Source organism: Sphaeramia orbicularis, chromosome 4, assembly GCF_902148855.1.
Source record: "Sphaeramia orbicularis chromosome 4, fSphaOr1.1, whole genome shotgun sequence".
NCBI lineage: Eukaryota > Metazoa > Chordata > Actinopteri > Kurtiformes > Apogonidae > Sphaeramia > Sphaeramia orbicularis.
In genome coordinates, this window is record NC_043960.1 from 36008740 (window position 1) to 36028720 (window position 19981).

At 39.8% G+C, this 19981-nt stretch overlaps 1 protein-coding gene across 4 annotated transcripts in view; it reads right to left on the reverse strand.

Annotated features, from left to right (window-relative positions):
- Nucleotides 1-12992: 12992 nt before the first annotated feature.
- lnx1 (ligand of numb-protein X 1) overlaps nt 12993-19981 on the reverse strand; it is a 34968-nt gene continuing 27979 nt past the window's right edge. For all 4 annotated transcript variants that reach the window (XM_030132404.1, XM_030132403.1, XM_030132406.1 and 1 more), the window contains 6 exons: nt 19080-19496; nt 17374-17508; nt 16230-16407; nt 15069-15315; nt 14188-14346; nt 12993-14010 (listed from right to left, as the gene is read on the reverse strand). In XM_030132404.1, coding sequence (XP_029988264.1) covers nt 13875-14010; nt 14188-14346; nt 15069-15315; nt 16230-16407; nt 17374-17508; nt 19080-19496 — 1272 coding nt within the window. In that variant the 3' untranslated portion in view covers nt 12993-13874. The remainder of the gene's footprint in view (nt 14011-14187; nt 14347-15068; nt 15316-16229; nt 16408-17373; nt 17509-19079; nt 19497-19981) is intronic.

A 19981-nucleotide genomic window follows, 5' to 3' on the forward strand; every position in this document is an offset into this window, starting at 1 on the left:
AAGAAGGATTGCGCACATCTGTCCTTGCAGATTGCTGCACCTGAGTTGCGGCAGACAGTAGCCTTTCCCTATGCAAAGAAAAGTCATAGTGCAGCAGAGCAGCAGCATGTGGTCAGATGTGAAATATCAACTCCATCTAATACCCTCCAGCCTGTGCCTCTGTGAAACATTAGCATGAAAAAGAAAGCCACGCAAGCACAATTGGTGGCAATTAGCCCATGGCCATTAGCTCTCTTATATGCTGCCAAGCGTGGAACTTCAGCCCTCTTCAAACACTCACTTGAAATCACCGCAGGTACAAACAATTACTCACTCACGCTAACATTGATGGCATGTGTAGACAAGCTGGTGTTTACTTTGTGTGTTTGTTCCTATCCAGTATGCACCATATAGCATCTCCTATGCACTGTTACTGTCACAAGTAGTGGTTCCAGTTTGTTAATACAGTGCATACAAAGAATACTTGATTCCATAAACTTTTTGTTATCTAATTTTCTCTCTGAGGGTGTACATGTTCCACTCTGCTTCTCCTCTGGACATCCAGGTGTCTAAGGTATCAAAGGGCCCACTGGGTCAGTCTGGAGTGAGTAGTTAGGCTCTCTTACCTCAGTGGGGCAGGTATGTTAAAAGGAAGGATGTTCTACATTTCACTTACTAAGCAGGGGAGCGCCATACTCTTTTTCATATTCAAGCTTGAACTTCCAACAGCTCTTATTATTCTTCCTCCTGTTTTAGGCATTTTTGTGTTCTTAAGGTTGTTGAAAACTGCTCTGAGCCACAGCTCACATTAGGGGTCTTCATGGAAAAAAAAAGTAGGGGATGGTATCCAGATGTGAATGTGTGCGTTTGTGCCTTGACTCTTCAAAGGACTCTCTCTGTGTGTTGCAAATGTGTATGTTGTGCAATATGGGTGATTTAGAACTCATTGTGTTGCATGGTCACGTAAAATTTGAGCATTATAACAAGTGGGACCATTAACTGTGCACCCAACCGTTTGACTTGTTCTGTTTTATTGATAGGGCTGGCTATATTTTTTTGCCCTGACATTTTGAAGTTTATCTGATTTCTCTACCTTAAAAAGAATAATTTCGTGATGCATCATATTGGTAATGCTTAATGATTTCAAAGGTTTGGCTCTTGTTCTTGTGTTTTGTTCCCTGTGCTAATGCTAACACTTTCCTACATTTAAGATGGTCTTTCTAAAATATCCAAATATCAGGTTGCTTTAGTAGTAATTAAATTTTTCAAGTTTTTATATGATTCAGTTAAATTGCTGAGTTGTTTACATTTTTTGCTTATTTAATGCACTCAAACTAAGCATTTGGAGGCACATCATGAAGGCTTAGGCATCAATATACTGCTGTGCCAGCACCAGAATTTATTTTGCTTACAGTCTCCTAAATGTTTTAAATGAATTATGAAGTAATTAAAAAAAACAAAACCTCAACCCTGGCAAAAGCAGGGGATTCACTTAGTCAACCTGACAACACAGTGAGGTCAGATGTTACTATTACAGCAAATACCAATAAAAAGTGAAAGATGGCTGATAAAAGCCAAACGGTGTATGTTGTTGACGTCTACGCTCTCTCTAGTCCAAGAGTGATTTTGGCAGTGAAAAAGACCACAGAGAATTGGGAGTTGGACATCCAAAACTGGGGAGAAGACAAGGAAAGTATAAAAAAAAAAAAAAAAGGAATCTTGTGGAGCAAGATAAAAAATTGTAGTGAGGCATGTGTTTTAATATATAATTTGCAGTGTAGTACAATTGAGCCTGAATAAAGTAAATTACACTTTGTACTTGCCCCGGACTTTATGTACACTTCTTTCATGCCCTATATTACCAGTATGTTGCTTTGTTTCAACAAAGACAGCTGAGCTTACCCAACTAAGACAAAGCGAAGTATCTGGTTTTGTGTGTCAAAACAGTTTTTTCCGCTTTACATGGTTTCTCACCAGATGATGTGGTTATACACAAGCTTGTTTCTCACCATAACACTAACATGGAAAAAGAAGACTGAGCCTCTTTTATCTGTTTGAAGTTACAGGGCATGCAACCTTTTGAAAAACATCTGATATGTGTTTTTCACATGTTTAGTTTGTGTGTGGTTTCTTTATTTAAAATCCTAAGTTCCAAAGTTGGTTCCATATGAAGTCTTAGACTATAGTTCTATGAATTTGTGTCTATATGGAAACCTGCTTTGATAGTTTGTCCTTTCTTCTCCTCCATTCAGTTTTGCTTTTTCCGAGAGAGTCTCATGTTTCCTGTAGTGGTACTCCAGACAGGTAAGTGCATGAGACTGTCATATAATGTAACATACGACTGGGGAACTACAGACTTCTTTATGTTGTTGTTGCAGTGTAGAAGCGTAGGAAAACCGCAGCTGGGACTGAGATGGTGTCAGGGAAATAGCAAACCAGTCTTTATTCAAAGATGTCTGACTCAGGTGCAGGAAACACAGAAAACATATTCAGCAAAAAATATGGGAAGGGAGAGCATAGAGCAAAAACATTACAGAGAAAGGACTTGAGATCATTTGTAAGACACTCATTTGTGCTGAAATCTTGAAACACTATAATTGCTGTTGGAAGCATGTTCTAATGTAGATCTGGTGGTTCTCATCTGACACCAAAAGACAACCCAGATTAAGTATTTTTGACAATAGTGCTTTCCATTTGGAGATTCAGTTTCATTACAGGACACTGTGCTCCGTTGCTGATCTTGCAGCTGGACTAATAGCCAAATAAGGTAGAAAGCAAGACATCAACCTTGTTTGTGCCTCCTGTCTCCTGTTTATCAGTATCTAAGACAGCCTCCACTCCTCCCTTCCGATGTATGTCATAACGCGACTGCAAACTCCCACATTTTAGCTGTAATTTATGCTACACAGATCACAAGTGCTTCATGTTGTATACCAGCATTTTCTTGCTGTTACAGCTTCAGTCCATCTTTGTTTGCTGTTGAGCTTGTTTCCTTTGGATGTTGTCTGTGTCCAGCCTGTGCGCTCCATCCCTCTGTTTGGCTGTCTCTCTAGTTTCCTGTCTTTTTATCTCTTCCTCTTTTCTCATTTCTACTCTTTCTCGTTCTCCTAATTTGCTGTCTACGTGTGCCTGAATCCACTCTGTGCTCTATCCTAAAAGATGTTTTTTCTCACATCTCAGTCCATCTGCCAAATCCTCACATCCTTCAGGGACTTTCTGTTCCTACAAACTCTGCCAGCCATTTCCCTTACGCTTTATGAATCATTTCCTTTTTAACATTCTCTAACACACACATGTGCACTGTCTACACAGATAGTCCTTTTCTCACTGTTGCTGCTCAGCGTTTCCCCTGGGGATATTAGGAACAGCAGGTATTTCTGGCATGATCCGGGCCCTGGCTTGCCATGCCATGTGGAGGGCCAAGGGCTCCTAATGTCCATATTTAGTATTTAAGTTGTGTGAAATTATATGCCTTTACTCGGAAATGTGTGGAGTCATGCTACTAATGAACATTCACAACATTAACTTGAAGTCTAAATTTATATATTTGAGTGTTTCTCAGATGACCTGCGAGGGACAACAAATATACATGGTTTGAATGTAATTTTTCTAAATGAATGTACTTTAAAATAATTTAATATTTGTTATGTTTGCACAGTATTATACTTTGAGTGAAGAGATAAAGAAATGTTAATTTTAAGTCCTGTAATGAAGTACTAAACTAATTAAACTACACTAATTTCAGTACACACTTTACACTTAAGGCTGACCTTAACTTTGCATATTATACTTTCATTCTAGACAAGACTAAGTTCTTCCTAGACTCCTGCTGAGCAAAAGCCTTGTATGATAGCATGACAGTCAGGTCCATAAGTATTAGACACTCTGGGCTTGAAATAAAATAATCAAGATGTGATTGCAGTGGAGACTTTCAGCTTTAATTCCAAAGGTTCAACAAAAAATTATTGCATTAACCATTTAGAAATCAGAACCATTTTAATCATAGTCCCTCCATTCTCAGAGGCTCAGAGGTAATCAGACAGTTGACTAGCGAGTAGGTTTGTGTCCAAGTGTGGCCTGTTGTTATTATTTACCAAATGAAGCACATAAAAAGTCTGGAGTTGATTCTAAATGTTGAATTTGCGTTTAATGGTTGCGAAATTTCAATATGAGATCACATCTTAACAGTGATGTGTAAAGGACTGGAAAGTCACACTTGAGTAGAAGTACAGGTATCCTACCAAAAAATTACTTTGGTAGAAGTTCAAGTCACCAACTGAAATGCTACTCAAGTTAAAGTCTTTAAGTATCTAGAATTTACTGTACTTAAGTCTGTCAAGTAATTTTCAATTAAATGTACTCAAGTAATGAAAGTAAAAGTACAAGTAAATGTTAATAACAACCAAAGGCAGTCAGAATTTGGAATATTATGATGTTTATCCAGGATTTTAAAACATGGTCAAGTAAAAGACAAGCAGTCAAAATATTGAAGACGTTACCTACATCAGACACTTCCAAAACAAAGTTTCTAAAACCTAGACTGGAGTTGGCTACTGCTGTTGCTATGAATGTCAGAATTTTGAAAACCATTAAGCTTATGTGGCACCTCAAAACATGGAGCCTACATTACACTTCATGAACTAGGAATCCAAAGTCTAAACAGTTTAGGCCCAATAATAAATCAGCTTCCTGACTTTGTTGCAGTCACTGGTAATCTCAACGGTGAAAACATCTAATTTCCTTTAATTTATTCTTTGTAACAAGTAGCGATACTGTGCATTAAAAATGTAGGAGAGTAGAGGTATGCAATTGAGTTAGGAAATATAGTGAAGTAAAAGTGAAACTAAACAATAAAAAATACTCAGTAAAGTACAAATTCTACAACTTGAGTACAGCAGTGAAGTATTATTAGTTGGTTACTATACATCTTTTCAGATCAACTGTGGTGGTATACAGAAGCAACACGACCAAATTTGTGTCACTATCCAAATACTTATGGACCTGACTGTATATTATTGATCATAAAAAGAACCTTTCACGAAACTATTTCAGGCACATTTTGAATCACATGTGTTATGTTGTTCACAGAGAAAAACATGCAATTTTAGAGAGAGATGTAAGCACTGAGTAGTGAGAGTGTTTTGATGAACCATTAAGCATAAAGTTATTATCCGGACGTTAGGACCTTGCCAGCAGCCACATACTCGCTCACTCAACCAGACTCCCTCTCTCATTTGCTCTCTCTGCCTCCATTCATAAACAAGCCTCTCTCCGTCTCTGCATCTCTGTTTATACAAAAAAAAAAGTGGAAAGGAAGCCGGCCAGGTCAGTGCTGACGTAGCACAGGGAATGATGGCCCTGCTTACTGTGGGATTTATGGCGCAGTGTGTTTGAACTTCCACCTGCCTGGCGCACAGGAGCTCCAGTGGATGAACTTCATGTGCACTCCGTTCATCTTCCGCCCCCTCGGAAGTTTTCAATTGGAAGCGGGTGTGGATCCGGGTCACGTGGACTGGCAGAAGATGCAAATAATTTCAGAAATATGCCATCCATCGTTTCCTCATGGGTTGGCGAGCACATACTGCTCCTTGACAATGAGCCAGTCACTTCAAACACTTGGAAAACACAGCTGTGCATTTGGAGATGTGCTTTGATCATGTTGCAAAACAGTGCACTCATTTTTATTCATTGATTGAGCCGTATTTCTTTTTTTTTTTTAATCTTGTTTCTGTTCAAAATTAATGACCCTAAATACTGTTATTAGTTGAAACATAATACTGCCAATATAGTTCTGTGAGGAATTTACAGTTTGGAAGGCACTGATTTCAGTTAACACATTTTTAAAACCAATAACTTATGAAATTCACATCTTATTTAGTCAATGCATTTTAAACAGTATCAAAATACTGTTAAGGATTTTATAGTATACTAGCGAGATGACCTGTGGGGATCCATGGGTTCTGGTAGTTTTTATGCTGTTGTGTATTTGTGCATACTGTACCGCATTTGTCCAGCAATTACCGCCAAAGCATTCTGGGTATAGCAACTTGATTGTAAGGCTATTTTGTATTCCAAAATTACTAATATCTTCCAAAGTATTGGTCTTATCAACTTGTCATTTTGGCTAGTCTGTTTCTTGACCAAAAATACATAAGTATGCTAAACTGCAGCAGTCAGCTCTTTCCAGATTTTGTGTGAATCCCCAGACACACATACACGCATGCACACAGAGGCTACTTGGCTTTTATAATATAGATGTGTAATCAACCTACTCATGCACTGAAAACTGTGAACTTAGTTCCTGTGTGACATTTTTTCTTGTCATTTTCAGAGAACAGTCTGGCTTTGACGATCCCTCATGTTCACGATACTCACTCTCCTCATCAGGTACATGTCTGCTCTTGTAAGAGTTTAAACTATTTCATGATGTTTTTACATGCAGCTTTTTTCTTAGCTGTCTTGCTTGATTACGTTCAAAGAAAGAGAAGAAAATATATCAGAAGTTTAATTCTAATTCCTGTGTGAATTCATTTCTCATTTAAAGCCCTTTGAAGGTTTGCTCTAATTGCTTTCAACACGGCTTCTCTTTGTGTGTCATCTTCTTTGGTACTTCCCCTATATATTCACTTTGAACTTCTACTCTGTATGTTCTACATATGCTATTTCTTACAGCTGAAGTGCTGCCCAATATAGCTTACATTAATCATACATAAGCATTCTTTTTTTAATGATCTCCGGCAGAAAAAAACAACAGTTATTCATCTATTTCTGAATACAGTACCTAGTCAATATTTAGATAACTGAGCGAATAGAGACTCATATACAGTACGCTGTCAGTCGCTGCTGTTTATGGTTCTCTCACTCATTTGTCTTCCTTGCCGTAGGTGCAGTTAGAGGCAGAGCTGGTGTGACTGACACTGCCAAGGCCAGGAAATACCACTCAAGGCAGGGTATGGAAAAAGAGTCTGGCCATAAGAAACAAAGTAAAAGGAGAAATGACAGAGAAAAGGAAAAATCTCCTCATAGCAGGTACGTCTCAGTGATTTCAGTTGTCAAGTTATGGTGATCCTGTGACATATGTATTAGATTATTTCATGTATGTGATTCTGAGGGCCCCTCCTCTTTTGTATTAAACACACATTGAGCCTCTTTTTAATATAAACCTCCCTTTTTCCACACTCTGCTGTGTCTGTAGTATATCAATACAGTTGTCTGCTGAACAGATATAGCCTTGGGTAATTGGGTCTGGTGGTCCACATTGCCAATCTGTTTTGGCCTATGTTAAATTGCATGCATTTGCAGGCAAATGCCTTTCCTTCACCTACAAACATATGCCCTTTCACATGCATACAAAAAGCAAGATTTGTTGTGCGCTTGTTCAAAGCTTAAAGAAAAGATAAAGAAGAATAATGAGAAGGAGGTGTGTGAAGCAGCGCAGCAATCTGTTTGCCAGGTGAGTCAGGAAATGTTGTTGGCACCAGCACTGGGTAATATTTCAGACTACATAGTATGTGATAGTACTTTCTATATGCATCTGTGCTGTAGAGATTTTTTCAAGAGGCAGAAAACCAAAGTTCTATGGATAAGGAAACAACAGTTTGGAAAAAAGAAATGTATCTGAATTTCCCTAAATTCTTTGCATTGCAGAATATGTCTGTATTTCTGGGATATAGTTCTCAGAGAGTGTTTTCAACGTCGTTTGTTGCAGAGGGAGGAATACAGTAGAAGGGATTGTGCTCTGAGTGCTTTTCATATCTCCAGCTGATAGCCCTAATATAAACAGCTACGGCTTTTGTGAGAAAATGCACAGCTATTGTGAAGAAATGCACACCATTGCAAAAGTGCAAAAGACTATTGTGACAGAAATCAAGACTATTGCAAGGCCAGGAAAAATTATTGCCAGCATATGCAGAACTATTTTAGTTGTTCTGGTGCAGTGAGATGGGCCAGGGAGCAGTCTAGATGAGCGAAGAACTTGCTGCATTTGCCAAGAAATAATTGAGTGTACGCTCCTCTGTATGGAGCTTTGGCGTCTCCTCCCTGTGGCTCCTAAATGATAAGAGCCAATCTGATCTCAACTTCAGATTTCACATAGTGCCCTATTACCCTACAGTCTGACAGCCAAAGTGCTGCTGTGTGTGTACTCAGACACTTGTGTTCACATGCATGCACTAACCAAATCCTGCCCTACATTTCCTCTGCACACTCAGTTGTTGACCAGTAGCCAGAAATTTAATTAATATCAGCTCTGGCAGCTGCCAACTACAATACACACAAGCACATCTTTCCTCCTACTCACATGTTCCTCAGCTGACCTGAAACTCACATAAAAAAGTAAGGGTGACATTTTGCTGTAAAAGACATTTTTCACCAAAACATGTTTGTGCATGTTAAATATCTGAGACATTGACCTCAGACATTACTCTGCAACCATGATTGTCTTTAAATTGGTAAAAATGCAAATACAACAGTGTGATCTCAGGTTTTATACTTTCTTCATATGTGTCTGTCATTGCAGGAATTTATTGTCAGTCATAACTAACAATGAACTCTTGTGTTACCGTTGGAGCTTCATTCTCTTTGCATATAAATACTTGTATAATAGCAAACAATGAAAAACCTGATCATTATTATATCTGAAGTCTCATACTCTATTTGCTCTTTGAACATTTTTATTGTCTGCTTTTTATTACTTCTATTTACAATGAATTAAAACACTGCATCCAGGTTTACATATGAGGCAGGTCAAATGAGGGAAGTGGGACATAGGGACAGCTGGGATGCTTTAGGCTAACTGCAGAAGATAGGAAATAGAGGAATCACATGTGCGTGACAGGCTCATAGGGAATGCAAAGGGATTTTACTGTTCACGCCATAGAACCGTTCAAATGTCACTGTCCCAAAGGACTCTACCCATGGCCCAGAATCCAGTGTGTGCTTCTCAAACCTTCTGGGCTTTGTTGTCGGTGCCCCACATTCTGGTCATGTGATCAGGCTTCACACTGTACATGTCCCACACATGTACAGGTTACGTGTGTTCTCTAACACTGATTTATGACTGTGCTCTGTGCTATTTTAAGAATGGAACTGGAGGGATTCATTGTTAGTCTGTGTGTGGGTAGTGTGTATATGTCACAGAGAAACAGAGTGCCGCCTTGCATTAGCCTCACTGTATGGCCCTTCTTGCTAAATAGTGAGGTTAGTGGGAGTGTTATATTGTGCATCTGGAGTGGTGATGTAGTAGCCTACATGTCCTGCGCTGAGTCACACAAGCATAGAGTGTGGCAGCCCCTCTAGGCATCAGCTACTGGTTATCACTTGTGGTTGTGTGTGCATACCTCAGAATTAACACCACTATTAACACACTCCATGAGGGTTATACTTACATTTATCACAACTAAATGTTTTCATCTCCTGCCTGCTTCTAATACTCCTACCTATCCTTGTGGGGGATGTCCGAGTAGCCAGTGTGCCATTTGGTCAACACTTGTCCCCCAACTGTGAATCACATCTCTACAAAATAAATCTAGCTGTTTTCCTTCCAGCTGGCAATGCCTCTATCACTTCATGTGCACATGTGCATACAATTACACAAGTCATTTAAAACATGCAAGATTCACTTTTTGTCATGATCCATGTGGTACACATTGTTTTTGGCGCCGGTTCACACAATCAGCAAGACATAAATCTGTGATATCAGTGGATATTAACTGAGTAAAGAAGTCTTGGTGTCATTAAGGAAATTAAAATGTGCAAGCTTGATTGTCTTTCTCTCCATACTTGCACTAAAGACTTCATTAGAAGATGCTGTAAGGCTTGTTTTAGTGTTAACAAAGGGTTTAGCTGAGTCTCAATATACAGCAGGAACTGATAATTGAAAAAAGCCAACTGTAATACAAAGCACTAAAACCAAATTAGGGCATTGCTAATTCATAACAGCTAAAGCATGACAATACCATTTTACAGCCTCAAATTTGCACCAGTCAACAATAACAGCCTCATATAATTTGCATTAATGAAAAAGTGAGTAATTTCCCTCCATAGCTAAGAGCATTTGGAGACTAACATTTTCAGATGTTTCATTTCAGTGTTGCCTGGTTTTTGTCTATGCAATCCTTTAATAGCAGAGCCTGGATTTGGAGGATTTTGTTTTAAATTTAAGAGGAAAAGCAGAATCTGAAACAGTTTCTACAGCACAAAGCTTGCCACTTGTCCTTACAGTTGACAGACGGTAAAAGCTGGCTTTAACTTAGCCGCTTTTCCGCCCAATGCCACCGTTATCCTGACTTCAGGGTCTGTCTTGGGGCTTGCACATTCTTCAACCAACATCTTTTTTTTTTCCCCCTCTCTCTACGACTTATCCCTCAGTGTGACTTATGTTTTGTATCTTTGTCTCAGCTTTATGCATGGAAGTTTCTTCTTTGTGCCAATCTTGTGTCCTGTACTTACTATATCAATGTGAATATTCATACTCTCCATCTCTTTCTTCCTTTTATTCCATCATGTGCCACTATGTCTACAACACTTACTGGATTACTTTGTATGTGCACTGTGCACTTTTTATCATCTCAAAACATGTTTGTTTCTCTCAAACTCAAATTTAGATTGACCTGAGACCCCAATTTTGTACAATTTTACACTTGCCCTCCTACAGAAATACTATCTTCTAAAACGCGTCTTTGTTCTTAGTGGAAGAAACTGATTGGCATTGGAGTCTTTCCACAATCACAGTTCCATCAGCAAGCTAATTCACTAAGATAATGCAGTCCATTTGGCCAAATCAAACTGGCTAACAAAACAAGGAGAATACTAAAATAGACCGGGGATAAAAAACACATACAGTTCTAATCTAATAGACATGGATGTGGCAGATGAGCTGCATGCAATTACTTTAAACACTTTATCGTTATTATATATTGCATTGTTTTTAAGGTGTTAGTATATAATCCATCTTATTTTTTACCACCAGAAGCACTGATACATCGTTGTGTTTCTTCAGCCGAATCTTAAACCATATTGCGACATTAGAGGTTACATCCTATTCTTACACTCACAGCTGCTATTTATTTTTATGGGTATTACTTTCATTTTAATTGTCTCAATCAAGAGCTGTGTTACATATCCGTGGTGACACTCTCTAAACAACTGAGTTTTTCACTGAAATGTCTGTAGGGATGGTGTGGACAAAATTACACTGCAGTGGGCTCAGGTGTCTAATGAAATCTGTGATACTGTTTTTCCTGACAGGCTGAGGCAGTGCTGATGAATAATCTAATAAAATAGGAAAACTCTACTACTTTAACACCATGTCCTTGGATAACGCTGGATGTATTTTTGGTGTTATGAGAGGTGGTTTATTCTGTGTTAAATCTAATAGCTCTAAGCAAGAACAAATGTGAGCCTTGGGTCCTAATCCCCGCTGCTGACAGAGGAGCTGTCTCCAAATATTGAATATATTTAGCTCTGAACTTGCAACAACTCCTTAAGGCTCTCTCTTTTTTCTGTGTTGAGCAAGTGAATGGTAATAATTACTCTAGCCCTGTGTGAGCTGAGAGTCTCCATTAGCATTGCAGCATCTGCACTTTTCCTACAGTCAGTGCAAGACGGTGTTTTTAGGTAAAGAAAGAAATGCCCTCAGTGTGTGATGTTTCTTAAAGGTCAGGCTGATTATTTTAAAACTGTGAGCTATACCAAGGTATCATGTGCTAAAGGGAGGCAGTGAGAGGTAGAAGATAGGACTGGGAATGAGGTAAAACTTTGTAAGCTACTGAAAAGCAACACCAAACAATCTCTAGGAGGTTTTCGCTGTAACCTATATGATGGTTTTTTAATCCATTGATCAGTGATTCTCTGTTATAGTTAAAAGTTCTGAGGATTTTGTTTTCGTGATCAGGCAGTCAGTATATTCTCTTCCCCATGCCCCTTTGCATGTATTTGCTTTTGTGTGTGTGCATTTTCAGAGGTTGTTTGAGTCAGAAAAGACTGATCAGCCTTGTGGTCTCCCAGGACTGCAGGTTCTACAGTAAATAATGAATTTTTTGGGTTAGAGGATACTGCAGTGTGGCTGCTTGGCTTTAATGCAAAGGGCGAACTGTGACACTTGTGTTTGGTTGAAAGGCTGCACCATGGGGAAGGCCACAAAAACAGACAGCCAGCCAGCAGACATTGGTAAAGATTTTTTGGTCCCTTGAGTTCCGGCTTATCGCTCTCCCAGTGGTGAAAGGAAAAAGGCCAAGAGTCTCATTCCTGTGGGCCATGAGCTCTTTTTTTCTTTTGTATTGTTTCCCAGTGAAAAAGCCTTCATTTTCATCAATTGCAAATGGAAAAATACAATGCATATGTGTGTGCTATTTTTTCAGTAAGGAGGAGCAAATGAGGCACAGGGAGACTATGGAGAGAGGGCACAGACGCCACATTACTGAAAGATTCAGAGGAAGAAAAGAACGATACAGAAAGAGGAGGCACAGAGGCAAAAATGAAGAATTATTACACAGGTCTGACGGAAATTCACACTCATATAATCCACATATAAGAAAGAGTGGCAACTGAATGACTGTTTATTATCTAATGAATATTCTTAACACCAACTACAGCAACAGTAGAGGGAGGAGTGATGATGGTAAGGGCAGGGACAGGAACACATCTTCTTTGACGAGAAAGCATCAAACAAGTCGGGAACACAAAAAGGCCAAGAGAAATAGGAAAGGCAAGGAGAATAAGATGTCCTCTACTGCCAAAGAGAAAATGAAAATGTGACTGATTAACAGTCTGTTAATCTAGTTAATGAGAATGATCACCCTGTGGCATCTTATGACATGTTGGTTAGAAAAAAACAACTGTTCTGTGTTCATTTATATTACCTGAATTGAATTTTATTTCAGAAACCAAACATGATTTTTACATGCACAGTATATTGTACAAAATATATGGAGCTTTTAGTGTCATTTGTTGTCACTTGGTTTTTAGTTCAAGGTTGTGTAAACTCCAGTGAACAGTGCTTTTCACACACAAGCCTCTTTTTAAATGACTTTATTGATCATTTAACCAAATGAACCATCAGATATACTACACAGGGCAAAATGTGACTGACAGAAGCCCAGCAGATGGGCCTCACACCATCCACTGATACACAGAAACCAAGTCAGTTTTTTTTCTTAAAAGTAAGAAAATTAGTAAGGCCTCCACAATGTCACCTAATTAAATATTATTTTTCAACACATTATGAACACATTGATCCTTTATTTTTATATAGTTTTCTTGCCAGTAGTTTGATAATTAGCCATAGCTCTGAAATAAAATCTAAAAAAAAACCTCAACACAGACTACTATTTGGCAACTTGTCCTCAGGTCAACAGATGAAGATGACAACCACTGTCAGTACAAACAGAATGGAGCCTATAATTAAAGGCCATACCACAAACAAACAAGAGAAACATATTACAAGTGCTTGGATCAGTACTTTTTTAGACACCCAACATTTACAGTAAAGAAATGTGAGTCCAACTTAACGCATACCCTAATATATAACTACTGGAATTGGCAACGTGTTGTGTCTCCACTTAATCCCTCCACCCTTCTCACTGGACGCTGTACCCGAAAGTCACCAGATAACGCCCAACATCTTCAACAGAAGTGGCTCAGGCTCGGATCCTCCAAGTTTAGTGTTCTTGAAGGGGAAATTAAACACGGGCAATAACCCAGTCTTATGTTTGTCCCCATTCAAACTCCTGGCAAAGTTTCACTTGTCCATCAGAAGTTAAATATCCATCTAGCTACAGTGCTACTCTAAGCCACTCCCACACAGCAAGCTTAGGGTGGGCAGCCAGTCTAAAGCTCTGCCTTTCACATTCCTTGGTCAGTGCCATTGAGAGAACGCTGGATGCTTCACAGCGCTGCTACAGCAGGCTGCCCGGCCAGGAGACGATGGTCAGTGTAATTCTGCCCCGAAGCTCCTTTAAAAGTCGCACCAACGCTGTGTGAGTCATCCCCCACGTACTCTTTCCATTCACCTCAAGCAAGATGTCCCCACATCTACGAAGACAGAGATAACACTCAGAAGACAATTCTAAGCAGAACTGTGTAAATGAACACTAAGAACAGCAGAAAAAGATAATTTGATACAGTTCAACAACAGGATTTTTTTCTGCAAAGTGATGTTGACTTGTTTGTTTTTCATAGTAAGTGAAGCAATATGCATTAGCAGAATACCTTATCCTGCCATCATTGTACGCTGGCGTCCCCTCTACGATGGAACGGATAAAAAAGGATTGATTGCAGTTGACCTCTTCTTGACCTCCCACGATACTGAAGCCCAGGCTGCCCGAAGTGCTCCGCCGCAGGACAATGTCTTTGCAGCAGTAGAGATGCCTGCACAGGCCAAGAGGGAGATTAAAAACACTAATCTCTCAAGTGTATCTTTCAATTTATACGTACAGTATATCCACATACAACAAGCTGTGTGTGCTGTAGCTACAATGCTGCACATAAGCCAGCCTTGTACAAGATAAAGACAAAGATCTGGCTGCTATTCAGCTAAAGGTGTGACTTTTCCTTCCTGGAGATGTGAAGCAATAAGAATAGAAGCGCTTCTATATCAGTCTTATACTGATAGCTCAGGTTTTTTATAAATTACAGCAGAATCCTTTTAGCTCCACCACCAGTCTAGACATGGTGAGCCAGTACTTTGTCTTGAACTTATAATTAATTCACTGTTTGAGGAGAAACTCACCTCCCATTTTTTATCTTGCTTTATTTTCTTAAAGCTGCAGCAGTTGTTTACTGCTGTCAGCCCACCGCTGTCCTTCAGACAACAAGTGGTAGTACGATAAATTCCAATGTTAAAGTTTGACAGAACTTTTTCATTCTTTGAACTTCCACTGATAAAACAGGGGTGAATATTTCAGCTGAAAAGTTAGTTTTCAAAGTATAATGAGCATTTTCTTCCAGCTGGCCCTGTCAAAATTTCACCAGCTGGCAGAGGTCAGAGGGACTGTGTGTGGGGGGGTGAATATTATACAGAGCCCACAGAATAATAGAGAAAGGTGGAAAATATGCATGGAGTGAATAGAGTGATAACAGTAAGTGCTCACCTGGGTAGCTGCAGCCATGACACCCACAGTGGGGAGTAATCATCATTGGGCAGTGGGCTCTTGGTGCTATCTGTGGGTGACGGTGTGAGACAGGTCGGCAATGTGCACTCCTGCAAGCTTTCTTCAGGGGGACGCATTTCCAAGACCTTGAGCACAACTGGAGAGGATGTATTCTTTAAGTTGGCCACAGCTTCGCTTCGTGTCACCCCTGTCAAATCCACCCCGTTCACGTTTAGCAAGATGTCACCTGCGGGGGAGAAAGTGACAATGCAGCTCATCCTCTGCCTAGTGTGGCGGCCCTGATAATAGCTTTTCAAAAGACCTTACAGGACAGGGAGTAATCATGTGCCTAATTAATATTCAACACCCTCCTCACCCACCCCCCGCCAGAACACAAAGAGAGGGAAACTAAGCACCACCTGTGTTTTAAACAACCTCCCAGGGATGAAAGTGGTGCAAAGAAAAACAGACGGCATGGTCCTAACTTGCTAGCAAGCAACTCAAAGGACACAATTTCCCTAAGAGGATATGCAAATGAAAATAAATAAAACTATTAATAATAATAATAATAATAATAATAATAATAATAATAATAATAATAATACAAACAGACTCAAATTTGTTTCTGGATTTGGAGACTTTAATGTGAACTACCATCATAATATTTCTCTCATTTCTCACGAAGAGAGCAACAGTGGGTTTTCTGCAACAGTCTTCCGCCTTCAAATATATTACAGGACATTAATATTGCTGCTATTACACACACTTGTTAATACTGCTTCACATTTTGCTCTATTTCAGAGCTTTCATGTAATAAATGTACTTGACAAATTCCCCTCTGCAAAACAATAAGTCGTGCGCTGCAATGCTAATGTTTGTTTGTGTTGGTGTTTAGCTGTGTTAGACCCAATTTGTGGTGCACTGAACCGTAGGAGCGCCACAGACTTTTCTTCTGGATGAATTACTTTCATAATGAAACATAAGTCTTAAGTGTTCATCAATCATCCTGTCTCTGTATTCAACATATTTATTACCATAAACCCATGACAGTCTCAACACTAAACATGGCGTGCCCTGTAATCCAAATTAGAATGTATTCTGACAGTGATAGGAGTGAGTCTGAAGGTGTAAAGCAGATCAAGACATCATAATTTATTTTACCTTTGCGAATAGAGCCTTCCTGGCCCACCACTCCATCTGGGTCCACATTTGTGACGTATATAGGGAGGTCCCACCCTCTGCTTGACATGCCGCCAGCCACCGTCATTCCCAGTGAGTCATAGGGCTCTTTAGTGAGACTCACTGTCTTCTCATAGCATGCAGGCTTCTGACAAGAGTCCTTCACGGGGGTTGAGAGATAAAAAAAAAGAAGGGTAAATTAAATGAATGGAACAACAACAACATGAATATGAACTTAACAGTCACATCAAGGGCATCTATAGTCTGCATGCAGTAACCTAATTAGATTTGGAGCAGCCAATTTGCACATTAATCACAATGTTTTTCACTGGGACTTGTGATAGCTCCTTCTTAATGGTAGGAGAACTCATACAAAGACCACCTATGCTACTCTAGGGGAAGAAGAGATCCATGACAGAGACACAGTTGGTAATTAATGAATGACCTCATTAGCGTAGCTGGTGATATGTAATATATGGTTGTTATTAGAGGTACATTAGACAGCTCAAGTGCCTCCTCATTTTGTTTTCATGTTCGATATAATGAAACTGATTTATTCATAGACGTGATGTGCGTTTTAGTTTGGTGAGCGAGGCTGCGTGGAGGGTAAAATGAATGAGATTTTATTTATGATGGGTGTGTTTGTGAGTCAGATAGGAGAGCAAAGGGAAAGTAAAGTAGTAATGAATAACACATGGACACATTGGGGTTGATGGGATGTAGCTTGTGCCGCTTCTCTAATGTGCTGCATTCACACATTTCTGCTGTGCCCACAGTGGGAGAGTGCTTGTTGATGCTAGTCAGTCACATGGCCAACTCCAGGGCGCAGCAGTGGTGTTAGTCGTGTGGACAGTGTGCACAGCTACAGCATTATACCTGTCATCATCATTAGCTTTCGAGTGAGGTGGAAAAAATGATGGCTGCTGTGGATGCACTCTGAGAGGAGAAAAGTGCCCGCCGTACTGCATGAATGACATGCTCGGCTTTGATGGAATAATACCTCCGTGGATCATTTGCACCTGAAAGGGACTATTTATCATGGAAGGGGAGACGGTAGAACAAAGCTCCTCTGTATGTATCGGCACTGTTCTTGTCTCTTGTGTCTGTGTCTGAATGTGCCGCTCACCAGTAGTGTTTGCTCTATATCCACGGGGGAGTATGGTGGGGGGCCGTCCATGCCCCACGGAGCTTCTTGTAAGATATCTGGGGCAGGTAGGCAGATCTGACGAGACACTATGAAGTGGACACGCTCCTCACTTGCCTAAAGAGCAGGACAACAAAAACATAGACAGAGTTGAAAATTGTACCATAAGACCATAAGATTGTACCATAAGACTTTAAACACAATTTTCAAGATTAATAGGAACTTACATAAACTCTCAATAAAATATGCAGCCTATAAAGAAATGTTAAGTGTGCAAGCTGCATTAATATAAGTAGTGACATGCGATTTGACTGCATCTTGAAGTGATATTGCCGAGTGAGAAAATGAAAGTGGATGAGAGGCAGAGTTTTAAATAATAGCTATTTTATTGGTATTAAAGGTTGGTTGGAACAAACAGAATTTCATTAGTACCTGCAGGGCAAAAGGCAACTGATGGAAGTTACTAGAAGAATCTGATAGTGTAATAGAGCATGTCATATGTGTAATATTTTAAGGGTAATGCTAGAATAATGCATGACTCATGATTTAATGCGTGACATAATGCAAGACATGTCATGTGAGACACTTTAATATGTTTTAATCATCTTAGAATAGCTACTGTTCATACAGAGACGCTAATGAAAGAGTGGAATTGAAAGGAATATTCATGGAATCAAGCTAAATTGGTGTCACATCAGTTAATGTATGAAGAAACTGTGAATTTACATTCCTTAATTGATGATCAAGAGAGTGTGAAGTAATCACATAAAGCCACAATGACTTGATCATTAGATCATGGACAACATGATACATCTTGGATTAATTCATGCATTAAATCACCATGGGTCATGCATTAGTTAGAGGTATTTGATCATTTGAGTATATTTTACCCCTATGCTAAAGCATTAGTCTTTTTTGTAATTAATTTTAAGATGAAATTGTGTTGCTGAAGGCTATCTCTTTTTAATGTCATTGTACAACAGTGATGTCTTATTTTATAACTCTTCTCTTACTTCCCTTACTCAAACTTGTACTGAATTTCCACTGCAGTTTCACACATTTACATGCAAGCAGGCCAGTAGACTCACAGACTGACTGGCTGCTTCCCTCCATTTAACTCTTCTGAGATTTCCTGTGGTCTCAGTAGCATGGAGCTGACTCCTGAATTAGCCAGTCCAGCCCATTATTGCCATAATTGGACTAATTTCATTTTTTCCCTGCCAGTTCTTAATCTCTGACAGAAAGTGCCCGCTTTAAGAGGCCATCTTGGCTCCACAGAGACACAGAGAGACCAGCCAGACTGCTTAAACAGGAACTCCAGGCCCAGAGACCCTGCACAGTCAGCCTCAAATACACTGCAATTAACTATTATTAACCGCAAACACACCACCATTGACTGACATCAACCAGGAATCAGTGGCTGCTGCATGTCCAAGTCCATCAGGGAATAACCACAATTAAATACTATTAACTGCAGTCAGTGCAGACACAACAACACAATTAGCTTGAATCACCACAATTATCTTTAATACTTCAGGGATCTGACTAAGAGCAAAACAGAGTTGTAACAAAATGTAGATGTTTCCAAATGTCACAGCTATGGACTTTTCATGCAGTGCTACAATGTTAGTTGGGTTGGCATGTTCATGGCAAGACCTACAACTTTAATTTAACTCTTTCTGACTGACCTGAATAAGCAGAGCAGCATGTTCTGGTGCTCCATAACGTAGATCGTGCCCATTGATGGCCAGCACTCTGTCACCAACACACAACTGTCCATCACGTGCAGCGAGGCCTCCTTCCAGCAGGTGAAAGATGTAGACCCCATGTTCCTCTGGCCGCCTCACTAGCTTAATGCCTAACTGCTCCTCTGGAGTGCTTTTATTCAGGACCACGTGGATACTGTCATCCCTTAAGGGATGATGGGGTAGGACGTGAGACATGTGCCCCCCAGCAACATCATGCCCATGGCTATGAGGGTGACTGTGTGAACGGTAGCGGTGGCGCTGTTCTCTGAGCACAGTTAGCCGGAGAAGCTGGCAGGGCTGTTTGAGGGTGGCCACGGCATAGCAGTGGGGCACATTGCTAATGTCAATACCATTTACCTGAAAAGGCAACAGAGGTAGAGAAAAAAGATCAATTAACGTGTAAATTAGCAATATTTTCCAGCATCACAGGGATGAAATTCAATTGTACACATATATGTTATTCCTCCTGTCAGTGCCCCTGACCACTTTACTGATGCAGATCTGGAGTTCAATGACAACTCACTGCTCCTAATGTGTGCACTATGTGCTGATGCTAAATGCTAATGTGTGTGTATTAGGATTAGTAAAATGCAGAGACTAAATTCCCCTACAGGGATAATAAAACAAATTAACCTTTAACCTTTGACCTTTTATAACATTCAGCATACAAGGTTTAAGTGGAAGCAAGACTTCTGCACCCTCTCTCGGCCATGTTTTCCGACCTCAGAAAATCTTGCCTGTGACTGATATTTTGGCCAGATATTTTTCAAAGGGGTTGCTGAAAGTGGTTGATGGCTTTGGTGTCTAATTGTTGTCAAGATGTGCTTTTACTTTGCAACATG